The following is a 14671-nucleotide window of genomic DNA, read 5'->3' as shown; positions in this document are numbered from 1 at the left end:
GGCTTTAAAGGGTTTCAAAGATACAGTTAATGGCAGAGAAATGTATACAATATGCATCTTGAAATGCTTTTTCTTCACAACCATCCACAAAAACAGAGGAGTTCCCAAAGAATGAACAACAGTTAAATGATAGAACCCCAAAGTACCCCCAGCTCCCCACCCTGCCAGTGTGCAAGTGGCAACAAGCAACAACCCCCCTCACCCCACCAGCAAAATAAAAGCATCAGCACTCACCACTGAGCACTCAAGAGTGAGCAAACTAACAGTAACGACACAGACTGGCAGTTACCCCAAAGACTACATTGTTCACCTGGAATCCCCCATCACAGAGGTAGGAGGAATTTCCTTAGCCAGAGGGGAGTGAATCTGTGGAATTCATTGTCACAGACAACTGTGAAGGCCAAGTCATTGAGTATATTTAAAGTAGAGTTTGATAGGTTATTGATCAGTCAGGGTGTCAAAGGTTATGGGGAGAAGACAGGAGAATAGGTTTGAGAGGGAAAATAAATCAGTCATGATGAAGTGGCAAAGCACACTCACGGGCCAAATGGCCTGACTCTACTCCCATGCCTTATGGTTTAAGGTGGATGCGGAGCAGTCTCGAGGCCATTAAGGAGTGAGTAAAGATGGCTGAGGAACTTGGGAGATGGGGACCAATGTAGAACTGGACATTAGCATCATCAGCATAAGGCATTTGAAACCAAAGTGGATAAATGTGTGGCAGTCCCTGCCTGCATGAAGCAAAACCTCGAACATACAGACATGGGTAAAGTGACACAGAACATTTAAGCCACAAAAGAGTCAGTCATTGATCAGTTCTGACCAGAATATATAACCACTTATTCTTGTATTCAAAGGCAGGGCAATCACTGAGGAGTGGTCAACAACCTAGGTAGATTAGTTATTAAATTAGAAATGGAATTGGTTTATTACCGAGATACAGTGTAAAGCTTGTCTTGCATACTGTTCATACAGATCAAATCATTACACAGTGCATTGAGGTAGAACAAAAGGAATGCAGAATAGAGTGTTGGAGAAAGTACAGTACAGGTAACCAATGGGTGCAAGATCATAACAAGGTGGATTGTGAGTTCAAGAGTCCATCTTATTGTATTCAGAAACCATTTAATAGTCTTATAACAGCAGGGAGAAGCAGTCTTTGAGCTTGATGGTATGTGCTTTCAGACTTTTGTATCTTCTGCCCAATGGGAGAAGGGAGAAGAGCAAATGCCCGGGATGGTTGGGGTCTTTGATTAATCTGCTCTAGGGTTTACTGAGGCAGTGATGTATAGACAAACACCATAGAAGGTAGGCTGGTTTTCGTGATGTGCCGAGATAAGTTTACAGCCTCCTGCAGTTTCTTACAGTCCCGTTTAGGACAGTTGCCATACCGAGGCATTATGCACCAGATAGGAGGCTTTCTATGGTGCTTTGGTAAAAAATTTGAGAGGGTTGATGGGGACATGTCAAATTTCTTTAGCCTCCTGAGGAAGTAGAGCCGTAGAGGCATTGGTTTTGATTTATTATTGTCACATGTACCAAGATGCAGTGAAAAAATTGTCTGGCATACTGTTTATACATAGCAGATCATTAAGACAGTGCACCGTGCCAGTATGAGGTAAAACAATAACAATGCAGAATGAAGTTCAACAGCCACAGAGAAAGTGTAGTGAAGGTAAACAATAAGGTGCAAGATCATAACGAGGTAGACTGTGAGGTGAAGGGTCCATCTTATTGTACAAGAGGTCCGTTCAAGAGTCTGATAACAGCAGGTTAGCAGCTGTCCTTCAGCTTGGTGGTACGCCCTTTCTGGGTTATGTATCTTCCGCAATGTAGGAGAGGGGAGAAGAGAGAATGTTCAAGATGGGTGGGTCTTTGATTATGACAGCAAGTACAGACATGAGTTCATAGAGGCAAGGGTGGTTTCTGTGATGTACTGAGCTGTATCCACAACTCTCAGCAGTTTCTTGTGGTCACAAGCAGAGCAGTTGCCATACCAAGACATAATGGCGCATCAATAAAATTTGACAAGGTCAATGGGGACGTGCCAAATTTTTTTTATCCTCCTGAGGAAGTAGGTGTTGGTAAGCTTTCTTCGCCATGACATCAGCTTGGTTGGGTCAGGACAGGCATTTGGTGATGTTCACATCTTGGAACTTGATGCTTTCAACTTTCTTAGCCTCAGCACTGTTGATGCAGACAGGGGCACATGCAATGACCCACCTTCCTGAAGTCATTGACCAGCTCTGGTGACAAGAGCAAGTTGGAGACATTCTGCAACAAGTTATTCAATGCATAAGTTGGATCCGCTTACTTAATGTGCATTTCAAAAAAACACATCTTGCTGCCTCTGTAAAGCAGCCAATATAATCAAAGAACCCACTCACCTCGGACGTTCCGTCTTAAACCATAAGACATTGGAGCAGCATTTAGCCATTTGGCCCATCGTCTGCTCTGCCATTCAATCACAGCTAATTTATTATCCTTTCAGCCCTATCCTCCTGCCTTCTTCCCATAAACCCAGATGCCCTGACTAACCAAGAACTTATCAACCTCCACTTTAAGTATACCTAATGACTTAGCCTCCACAGCCACCTCTGGCAATGAATTCCACAGATTCACCACCCTCTGGCTTAACAAGTTCCTCCTCATCTCAGTTCTAAATGGCCATCTCTCTATTCTGAGGCCATGCCCTCTGGTCCTAGGCTCACTCACCATAGGAAATATTCTCCCCACATCAACATTCTTCTCCCAACCTACCTTCCAACAGTTTTTTATTACTCTTCCTCTCAGTATACGTCATCTCTTAAGTCTCTGATGCACCTTAATCTTTCCTTTATTTAATAATCTACAGATTTCTGAAACCCAACCTTGGCATCAGATGACTTCCGTTCCTTTGTGCTATTACAGATTTTCTGTTAACCTTCACAAGCATTGGTAGTTACATTATCAGCCGGGCCTTGTCAATGCAGCTTTTCAACAGCAATTTGTATTTGTAAGCACCTTTAATAGGGTAAAAGGTGTCAAAATCCAGCCACATTAGGAGATAAAATAACAACTTTCAATGACTCCACCTCCAACCCTCTGGGAATAGAAAAAAATCCACAGGAATTAGAGCAAGTGAACAAAAGCTTACTCAAAGAGGTTAATGTAATGAAAAGAGGTGGCTAGATGTTGACATTTTGACTTGGGTTGTTGACATTTGAAAGCACATGCTTCCGATGGCAATTCAATTCAGGGAAGATTAAGAGCTCACACTTGGAGGATTGGAGGTATTTATTTGTGATTGAGCTGGGAAAGATTGTAGAGATAGACAGGTGTAAGGTCACAGAAGGTAGTGAAACAAGAATGAGATGTTTTAAAACCAAGGTTTTGCCTGACAGGGGACCACAATTGGTTAGTGAACATGGGCCGATGGATGAACAGACTTTAGTTGAGACCATAAGACATGGGGGCACATTTACGCCATTCAGCTCATTGAGTGTGCTGCCACCATTTGACCATGGCTGATTTATTATCTCTCAACTCCATTCTTGTGCCTTCTCCCTGTAACCTACGATGCTATTACTAATCAAGAACCTACCAGCCTCCATCTTAAATATACTCAATGATTTGGCCTGCAAAGTTCTCTGTGGCAGTGAATTCCACTGATTCACCACCCTTTGGGCAAAAGAAATTCTTCCTCATCTTTGTCCTAAAGGGGTGTTCTTGTATTCTGAGGCAGTGCCATTTGGTCCTAGACTCCCCTACTATAGGAAACATCTACTCTATCTCTGCCTTTCAATATTCGATAACTTCAGAGTGTTGACATGCTTTGTGCATGGCTCCTTGTTTTCCCAAACCCTGTGTAGAGTTGCCAGTGATTGTAGACTTGGATCAGCACTTCTCCAAGTAACCCCAAAGATTTTTAATATTTGGAGTGCATCGACTGGTGTCACAACAACCTTCCACACAGCATCAGTAAGACCAAGGACTTCAGAAAGAGGAAATCGAGGAAACACACACCAGTCCACAGAGGGCCAGCAGCGGAAAGAGTGAGCAGCTTCCTATTTCTGGGTGTCAATATCTTGGAAGGTCTATCCTGGGCCCACCATGGAGTTGCAATTATGAAGAGGGCATACTATGGCTATATTTCATTAGGAGCTTGAGGAAATTTGGTATGTCACCAAAGACTGACGCAAATTTCTACAGATGTACGGTGGAGAGCATTCTAACTGGTTGTATCACAGAATGGTATCGAGGTGCTGATGCACAAGACCATAGGAATCTGCGGAGGACTATAAACTCGGCCAGCTCGATCACAGGCACAACCCTCCCCCCCATCGAGGACACCTTCAAGGCTGGTGCCTCAAGATAGTGGCATCCATCTGTAAGGGGGTTTCGTTTCTTATGTTACTGCATACACTAATTAAAATGGCTTCTTTGTTATATTATACTGGGGAATGCTTCTTTGTTATGTTAAATGCTGAGAAAGTCTCTAGCTAGACATTTGCTTGGGTTAATACAGACAGCAGAGTGCTATTAGCCAGTGGGTGTTCATATATCATATTTTCTCGGGTGATAATGCTGTCTCATATGACTGGGAACAGGGGTTTTTGGGCGGGGGGGGGAGTCTGAGGAGAGACGGAGAGGACGGTGGACGGGGAGTCAGAGGAGAGACGAGGTGGACGGTGGAGAGACGGGGAGTCGGAGGAGAGACGAGGAGGATGGTGGACGGGGTTTTTGGGGGGGAGTTGGAGGAGAGACGGGGAGGACGGTGGACGGGGTTTTTGAGGGGGAGTCAGAGGAGAGACGAGGAGGACGGTGGAGAGACGGGGAGTCGGAGAAGAGACGAGGAGGATAGTGGACGGGGTTTTTTGGGGGAGGACGGAGGAGAGACGGGGAGTCGGAAGAGAGATGGGGAGGACGGTGGACGTGCGGGGGTTTTTGGCGGGGAGTCAGAGGAGAGATGGGGAGGACGGCGGACGTGCGGGGGTTTTTGACGGGGAGTCGGAGGAGAGACGAGGAGGACGGTGGAGAGTTGGGGAGTCGGAGGAGAGACGAGGAGGATGGCAGACGGGGTTTAGGTGGGGAGTCGGAGGAGAGACGGGGAGGATGGCGGAGAGATGGGGAGTCAGAGGAGAGACGGGGAGTCGGAGGAGAGACGGGAAGGACGGTGGAGAGACGGGGAGTCGGAGGGGAGACGGGGAGTCGGAGGGGAGACGGGGAGTCGGAGGGGAGACGGGGGGAGGTCGGAGGGGAGACAGGGGGGTCGGAGGGGAGACAGGGAGTCGGAGGAGAGACGGGGAGGATGGCGGACGGGGGTTTTTGGGGGGAGTCGGAGGAGAGACGGGGAGGACGGTGGACGGGGGTTTTTGGGGGGAGTCGGAGGAGAGACGGGGAGGACAGTGGACGGGGGTTTTTGGCGGGGAGTCGGGGGAGTGACGGGGAGTCGGAGGAGAGATGGGGAGGACGGCCGACGGGGGTTTTTGGCGGGGAGTCGGGGGAGAGACGGGGAGTCGGAGGAGAGACGGGGAGGACGGTGGAGAGACAGGGAGTCGGAGGAGAGACGAGGAGTCGGAGGAGAGACGGGGAGGACGGCCGACGGGGGTTTTTGGCGGGGAATCGGAGGAGAGACGGGGAGTCAGAGGAGACACGGGGAGGACGGCGGATGTGCGGAGAGGCTCCGGTCGATCACTCCGGGTGGTCCCGAGCCGTGAGTCGACAGGATCCGGGTGGTTGTCCGGAATCGATTGAGCTCCAACGGTTATGCACAAAGAACTTGAACTTGATAAGTCTGGCGCCTTTTTTTCTCATTACTTCCTTTTCTGTATCGAATTTATATTAATTTCACAGACTTAGTAATATCTATAAAGTGTACTTGGTGAAACGTACTGGGTGTGCTGGCTGATGATTGATGTTTGGGAATGATTCGGGCGACAGTGGTGCAGCAACCGACTCCGTGGAAGCGTTGAGGCAGGTGCTGGGCGGGATTTCCCCTAGACATATACGAGCCAATATGGCTGAGCGTTACACATCGTTAAGAACCCTCATCATCCAGGACATCCCATCTTCTCATTACTACCATTGAGGAGGTACAGAAGCTTGAAGAAGCACACTCAATAATTTAGGAAAAGTTTCTTCCCCTCCTTCATTTGACTTCTAAACTGTCCATGAACGCAGCCTCAGTTTTCATTTTATTACTCATTTATTTTGTAATTTATAGCATTTTTTATGCCTTTGCACTGGACTGCTGCAGTAAGGCAACATTTCCGAAGCCTGGAGACAAGAGTCGTACAGTCATACAGCATGGAATCAGGCCCTTCAGCCCAACTCATCCATGTTATCAAAGATGCCCATCTAAGCTCATCTTACATTTGGCTTCACGCCATACAAGACAGAGTGACTAAACCCAATTTCTGATTCTGATAAGCCAAGTAATAAACAATCTTCCGTGTGTTTTGCTGTGCTGTTTTGCACACCGTATATTGCTCCTCTATCCCCATCATCCTCAACACATGTGCCCCTCCCCAGGGCTGTGTGCTGATCGAACTGTGGTACACTCTGCTCACATATAAATGCCGGGCCAAACACCTGAGTAATCACATTGTCACGTTCGCCAATGACACAACAATGGTGGGGCTCATCGCCAACAACAATGTGACTGCCTACAGAGAGGAGATGGTAGATCTCGAGGCCTGATGCCAGGGAAATATCCTCTTCCTCAATGTCAACAAGACAAAGGAAATGGTTATCAACTTCAGGAGAACTTGCACGATTCACACCCCTCTGTACATTGGAAGCACAGCAGTGCAAACTGTGAGCAGTTTTAAACTCCTGGGAGTGCACATCCCGCACAACCTTTCATGGTGCCAGGACACATAATACACAACCAACAAAGTTCAGCCATGCCTCTCTTTCTGAGGAGCTGAAGAGAGCTGGGCTACATGCATCAACAATCACGTCCTTCGGAAGATGTGTAAAGGAGAGCCTCCTGCATGGCTGGGAACCGCACTGCAGCAGACAGGAAGGCTCTACAATGGGTAGTCAAAAGTGCCCAACGCATCACTGGCACCAGCCTACCCGCCATCAAGGACATCTGTAGAGAAAGGAACCAGAAAAAGCCAGCAACATCATGAAGGATCTCATCCACCCTGCTCACGGACCATATGTCCCACTCTCATCAGGGAGGAGGCTACATAGCATCCACACCAGGACCACCAAACTCAAAAGCAGTTACTTTCCTCAGGCGGTAAGACTGATCAACACCTCCACCCACTAACCCACCTCAACACACTCCCACCAGCACTACTTTATCACTTTCTGTCAGTTTCACCTTATGTACAGACACTCCTGTGCCTAACATCACTTTATGGGCATACAATCAACCTACGTATATAAGCTATCTTACATATTTATATTTATTGTGCTTTTTGTTGTTGTGTTCTTTATCTTAGTGCCTTTGTTTTTTGTGCTGCATCAGATCAAGAAAACAATTATTTCATTCTCCTTTACACTTGTGTACTGGAAATGACATTAAACAATCTTGGATGGCATCCGTTAGTCTCGCGAGACCATGGATCTGTACCTGGAAAGTCTTGGTTCAGTCTCTCCAGGGCGCAGGCCTGGGCAAGGTTGTATGGAAGACCGGCAGTTGCCCAAGCAGCAAGTCTCCACCTCTCCACGCCACCAATGTTGTCCAAGGGAAGGGCAAGGGCCGATACAGCTTGGCACCAGTGACGTCGCAGGAGTTGCCAGAACGAGGTTGAAAGCAACGTCGGACTGCCTTAGGGACTCCAGCTCCAGATTTGTCCTCAGGGTTTACTCCCGAAGCCTTTCCCATGAGTGGGTATGGCCGCAAGGCAGCGGAGGTTTGAAATCAGAGTTTTCCCTCTCTTAGATGGACTGCCTTCCCAGGCTGATTAGCTCCATCTGCCCGAAGCACTGGTTTTAAGGTGCCAGGACCCACCTTCGCCCCTTCTCCTGTCAGTAGAAACAGTTCCGCCGGGCTTAGAGGCTAAGCCACACGAGAAGGCCAGGAGTTGGACTTGGTTGTCGGAGACTATTTGAGGCGCATGCCGTGAGGAGCACTTTTAGGTAGTGGGAGCTTGTCCCCACTACCACTCCTCGGCTTGACAATCTTGAATATTGAATTAACTTACGTTTTTAGTTTCATTGACCTCATTCTTCCCTTGTCCCAATATCTCATCGTGGTAAACCATCAGACACCCAACAGGCACCTCACCCTTCTCCAAAGCTCCTTTTGCCTGTAAGCCAACCAAACAAATAGAATCAATAAAACGCACATGCACAAGAGATACTGCAGATGCTAGAAATCCAAAGCAACGCACAAAATACTGGAGGAACTTAGTAAGTTAGACACAATCTATGGCAAGGAATATAGTCAACGTTTCAGGCCAAAGCCCTTCATCAGGACTGGAAAGGAAGGGAGGAGGAAGCCAGTTTAAGAAGATGGGAGGAAGGGAGGCACTACAAGTTAGAAGGTGATATGTGAGACCAGGTGAGGGGGAAGGTTGGCGTTTGGGAGAGGGGGTGAACTAAGAAGCTGCGAGGGGATAGGTGGAAGAGCTAAAGGGCTGAAGAAGAAGGAATATATAGGAGAGGAGAGTGGACTATGGGAGAAGTGAAAGGACAGGCACTAGAGTGAGGTGATGGGAGAATAAATTTAGCATGGAGAGCATTCTGTCTGGTATGGTGGTGGGGGGTGGCGAGGGCTACTATACAGGATCGAAATAAGCTGCAGAAAGTTGTGGACTCAGTTTCATTATGAGCACTAGCCTCCATGGCGTCCAGGACATATTCAAGGAGCGATGCTTCAAAAAAGCAGCATCCATCATTAATGACCCCCATCACCCAGGACGTGCCCTCTTCTCATTGCTACCATCAAGGATGAGGTAGAGGAGCCTGAAGACACACACTCAACAATCCAGGGACAGCTTCTTCCCCTCTGCTATCAGATTTTTGAATGGAGACTGAACTCACGAGACTACCTCACTACTGATTGTGCATGACTTATTTAACTACTTTATATACAAATTTAATGACATATGCCAGTAATATTAAATCTGATTCTGAGGTGAGAAGAGGGGATAAAAGGGGAGCCAGACTGGGGAATGGAAAGAGAAGGAGGTGAAATACTGGATGCTGAAGAAATCGATGCTGATGCCATCAAGTTGGAAGCTACCCAAATGGAGCATGAGGTATTGGCTCCTTTAATCTAAGAGTGGCCTCATTGTTGCAGTGGAGGCTATGGACTGATATATCAGAATAGGAAAGGGAATGGATTGGGAGGAATGTGATGCTGAGGCTTCAAAAGGCACTGGCGAGGCCTCACCTTGAGTATTGTGAACAGTTTCGACACCCTTATCTTAGAAAAGATGTGCTGGCATTGGAGAGGGTCCAGAGGAGGTTCACAAGGATGATTCCAGGTTCACAAGGAATGTTTGATGGCTCTGGGTCAGAAGGATCTCACTGAAACCTTTCGAATGTTGAAAGGCCTAGACAGAGTAGATGTGGAAAGGATACTTCCCATGGTGGGAGAGTGATGCACAGCTTCAGATAGAGGGGCACCCTTTCAAAACAGAGATGCGGAGAAATTTCCTTAGCCAGAGGGTGGTAAATTTGTGGAATTTGTTGCCACATGCAGCTGTGGAGGCAGGTTGTTGGGTGTATTTAAGGCAGACATTGATAGCTTTTTGATTGGCAATAGCATCAAAGGTTATGGGGAGAAGACTGGGAACTGGGATTGAGGAGGAGATAAGACAAGAATCAGCCATGATTGAACGGTGGAGCAGACTGGATGGGCCAGATGGCCTAATTCTGCTCCTATGTCTTATGGAATTGAAATGGGTGGCTGCTGGGAAATCCTCTCTATAGATGCCACCTGACCTGCTGAGTTCCTTCAGCATTTTGGGCGTGTTAAACAGAATCAACTGAAGTCCAGCATATGCACTCCCAAATGCAGAATTGCTCAATGTTCCTACTTTAATTGCAAAAGCAAAAGAAACAGAGAAGTACTGTAGTTTGGTCCTGAATTTTTGATTTTGAAAGCGCAATTTTGATCGGGGTGGAGTGGCACTGCAACCTGTAGTGAATGAACAACAGAGTGCTAAATTTAATTGAACTAAACTAAACTGGACATTCCAAGACTGTTTCAAAGACTCTGTGGTTTGATTTCCATTTGCATGAGTTGTGTTTTTTTCATGTTTTCTTTGAATGGGTTCCACGGTCTTTTCTTTGTTTTGTGGCCGTCTGTGGGGAAGACAAATCTTCAGCTTGTAAACTGCATATGTACTTTGATAATAAAAGTACTTTGAATTCTTTTGAATCTTTGATAAAAAAAAAGGCAAAATTGTCCTGAAGAAATATGTAGTATGAAGGCAATTCCAACTCTAATCACAATATCTTGGAAACCTAGAACCAGCAAATCTAAAATCTGATGGGACAGAAAATAAATCCTAATGCCAGAATTTTCAGAGTAACGCGCACAAAATGCTGACAGAACTCAGCAGGTCAGGCAACATTAAGGAAGAGGAACAAACAGGCGACATTTCAGGCTGAGACCCTTCATCAGAACTGGAAAGGAAGGTTCAATCGTTAGGTATTAATATGGAAGTAGTAAAATGGATTCAGCAGTGGCTAGATGGGAGACGCCAGAGAGTAGCGGTGGATAACTGTGTGTCAGATTGGAGGACAGTGTGTAGTGGTGTGCCTCAGGGATCTGTACTGGGTCCAATGTTGTTTGTCATATATATTAATGATCTGGATGATGGGGTGGTAAATTGGATTAGTAAGTATGCAGATGATACTAAGACAGGTGGCATTGTGGATAATGAAGTAGGTTTTCAAAGCTTGCAGAGAGATTTAGGCCAGTTAGAAGAGTGGGCTGAAAGATGGCAGATAGAGTTTAATGCTGAAAAACGTGAGGTGCTACATTTTGGTAGGAATAATCAAAATAGGACATACATGGTAAATGGTAGGGCATTGAAGAATGCTGTAGAACAGAGGGAACTAGGAATAATGGTGCATAGTTCCCTGAAGGTGGAATCTCATGTGGATAGGGTGGTGAAGAAAGCTTTTGGTATGCTGGCCTTTATTAATCAGAGCATTGAGTATAGGAGTTAAGATGTAATGTTGAGATTGTATAAGGCATTGGTAAGGCCAAATTTGGAGTATTGAGTACAGTTCTGGTCACCGAATTATAGGAAAGATATCAATAAAATTGAGAGAGTACAGAGGAGGTTTACTGAAATGTTGCCTGGGTTTCATATCCTAAGTTACAGAGAAAGGTTGAACAAGTTGTGTCTTTATTCTTTGGAGTGTAGAAGGTTGAGGGGGGGACTTGATAGAGGTGTTTAAGATTATGAGGGGGATTGATATAGTTGACGTGGGCTTTTTCCATTGAGAGTGGGGAAGATTAAAACAAGAGGACATGAGTTGAAAGTTAAAGGACAAAAGTTTAAGGGTAACACGAGGGGGAACAACTTTACTCAGAGAGTGGTAGCTGTGTGGAACGAGCTTCCAGCAGAAGTGGTTGAGGCAGGTTTGATATTGTCATTTAAAGTTAGATTGGATAGACATATGGACAGGAAAGGAATGGAGGGTTATGGGCTGAGTACAGGTCGGTGGGACTAGGAGAGAGTAAGAGTTTGGCACGGACTAATAGGGCCGAGATGGCCTGTCTCCGTGCTGTAATTGATATATGGTTATATGGAAAGGAATGGGAACAGCCTGAACAAGGTGTGTGGGAGGTACAAGCTAGAAGGTGATAGGTGAAGTCTATTGGGTGGTGCTGAAGAAGGAGGAATTGACAGGAGAGGAGAGTGTCCAGAATTTTGAAATGTAATTCATTTTTGGTAATTTTCCAGCTGTAACAGATAATGTGCTAAAGCAAATAACTTGTTCCAGTAATCTTGGTACAATCGATTACCACTCTTGGCAAAGCCAAACTGTATATTTTGTCAACTGATCTATTATATAATTTGAATTCCTTTTAGGGTTAGTGAGTTGAGGGCTTACTATCTTGACGCTGGAAGTGTGGCGACACTTGTGGGCTGTCCCCAGCATATTGCAAGCAACGATGCAAAATTTCACTGTGTATTTGCATGTACATGACAAATAAAGCTGATCTCTATCTTCATTTCAAAAGCCAATACTGACCCCTGCTGATAGAGTGCAGTATAATCACAAACACAAGATTTTCTGCAGATGCTGGAAATCCAGAGCAACACGCACAAAATGCTGGAGGAACTCAGCAGATCAGGCAGCATCTGTGGAGAGTCAACACTTTGGGCCAAGACTCTATGGAGAGGAATTAAGAGTCGACACTTACTCTTTTCCATAGATGGTGCCTAACCTTACCTGAGTTCCTCCTACATTTTGTCTGCATTACAATAAGAGTACAGTATTTGTGTTCCCATATTACCTTGAGTTCTTCATTTTGTTTAATTGCAACTGAAGGATTATGACTCATCAATTGGTCAGCCCACTAAAAGGATAAACTCTACAATGTTGCTTTGAAGATGAACTAAATCCATTTTATTGGTGTTTTTAATCTAGAACAAAGGCTCTAGATTCATCGCAGAAGCACTGATACCTATAGATCAAACACAACCAAAGTGTTGAAGGAACTCAGTAAGTCAGGCAGCATCTATGGAAAGAAATAAAGAGTCAACGTTTCGGGTCAAGATCCTTCATCAGGACGTATAAGGATGGATGTTGAAGGTTTAAGAGGTGCTGGGAATTCTGGAAAGGTTTTCTAATTGTGCAGAGCCTTTACCGCCCATTACATTTCAAAGGAGACATCTATAAAGCTGTAGAAGAGTAATACACCAGTAAAGCAAGCTAATACAACAGTACATCAAAGGAGCATGTTCCTTTATTTCAGACTGTTGAACAATGTACAAAAACAATTTTTTTCAAGGGAGATATAGAAAGATAGCTTGATCATTATCAGTTTAAGCATATAAACTCAGTGACAACTTTATTAGGTACATCCATACAGCTGCTCGTTTTTGCAAATATCTAATCAGCCAATCTATGCATAAAGGCATGCAGACATGGTCAAGAGGTTCAGTTTATGTTCAGACCAAATATCAGAATGGGGGAGAAATGTGATCTAATGGAAATTGACCATGGAATGATTGTTGGTGACAGACAGGTGGTTTCAATATCTCAGAAACTGTTGATCTCTTGGGATTTTCACACACAAGTCTGTAGAGTTTATAGAGAATGCTGTAAAAAAAACATCCAGTAAGAAGCAGTTCTGGGGGCAAAAATGCATGGTTAATAGTCGGTGTGTAGCCCTTAAGGCATTTATTTGACTTTGTTGGGTCTACGTTTTAAATGATTTGTTTGTAACTATTTTCTAGTTAAAGTTAAAGGTTGATAATTATCTTACAGTATAACAAAGGTAAATCCATTGTCTATGGTATATCGCGGTATGTGATGATGTCACCTCCTGTTTCGCCGCGTCTTATGGGTAACTTCCGGTTCGGGAAGGTGTAAAGGCGGGTGCCATGCGTACAGCATGATCGTGAAGAGCTCCGTTTCTACCCACAAAGAAACATTATAGAAGCAACACCGTTAAGTTCATAAGAATATATTTGAAGTAAAAATATTAACACGGTTTCTGTTAAGGAAGTGGCGGTTGGGGCGGCGCGCGTGCCAGATTTTCAATTTCAAACGCGGGGTCGGCTCAAGCCCGATGGCGGTTTGACGTGACACCCCCTCGCTCCCTACTCTGGGCGGCTGGAGACACTTGCTAAAAGAAGAGAGCGCGCCTGGTCTCCAGAATTAAACAGACGTTGTATATGTTTGTATTGTGATGGGATCCTGAAGTAGCCCTATGAACAGTGCTTTTGAAAAGAGAGAGAGAGTTATTTAACACCAGCAGCTTGTTTGTAAAAGAGAGAGAAAGAGACGAAGACTAACGGTTGGACTGTCACTTTAAGGCACTGGAAGTAACTTTGGATTTCTACTGAGTTGGAGTTGGAGACAGCACCGAGCAGCTCGTAAGTTGCTATGGTGACTGAAGGCGGTGTTATTTAATGGACACTCGATGTTATGATTTTCGGCAGGTTGTTGACACTTTCTTCAAGGACTTTTGCCTGCTTGCATTTCTTCAGAGAGAGGAAGGAGGAGTTATTTGAACGACAGTTGATGCTCAGCACGAGAAGACAAAATAGGAGGTCAGATGATAGACCTCAGACACATGTTCTGGACACTGAATGAGCACTGTTGTGCCCACAGAAAAAGTGGGTTTTGGAGGATTGATCAGGCGGATCGATCCATCGCTATTGCCGTGGAAAGAGGAAAACGGTTGACTGGTGGGGAATTATCCATGTGTCCACCCTCGCCTGGGGGATAGCTCCACCACAGAAAACCAGTCCCCTTTGTTAAAAACAGTCGGTGACTTTTAAAGGACTTCGAAGGACAACGAGAAGATCAACAGCGTCAGCTCACCTGAAGACTCAAATCTCTCCCTCTCTCTCCATCACTACTCAACTCAATACCACAAACTGAACTTTACTCATCACTGTAAGACTGTATCTTTTTAGCCCTAGACTTAAAGAAGCTTGGTTTTTCATACATATATTTCCACACTTACTAATATACTTACTTATATATATATATATAATCATTGCTAACCTGTTTGATTCATCTACATTTA

The 14671-nt window shown here is 45.2% G+C and overlaps 1 protein-coding gene across 4 annotated transcripts in view; it reads right to left on the bottom strand.

Moving 5' to 3' along the window:
- Positions 1–14671, bottom strand: part of adat2 (adenosine deaminase tRNA specific 2) — a 90458-nt gene that overhangs the window by 46075 nt on the left and 29712 nt on the right. For 3 of the 4 annotated variants that reach the window (XR_010018878.1, XR_010018879.1, XM_063055444.1), the window contains exon 2: positions 8142–8246. The exons of the other annotated variant lie outside the window; for it this stretch is intronic. Coding sequence is in view for 1 of the 3 variants with exons in the window: in XM_063055444.1 (XP_062911514.1) it covers positions 8142–8246 (105 nt within the window). In the remaining 2 variants the exon portion in view is untranslated. The remainder of the gene's footprint in view (positions 1–8141; positions 8247–14671) is intronic. 4 annotated transcript variants of the gene reach the window in all.

The sequence above is a fragment of the Mobula hypostoma genome, chromosome 8, assembly GCF_963921235.1.
Source record: "Mobula hypostoma chromosome 8, sMobHyp1.1, whole genome shotgun sequence".
Taxonomy (NCBI): domain Eukaryota; kingdom Metazoa; phylum Chordata; class Chondrichthyes; order Myliobatiformes; family Myliobatidae; genus Mobula; species Mobula hypostoma.
This window is presented reverse-complemented; position numbering and strand designations above follow the sequence as displayed.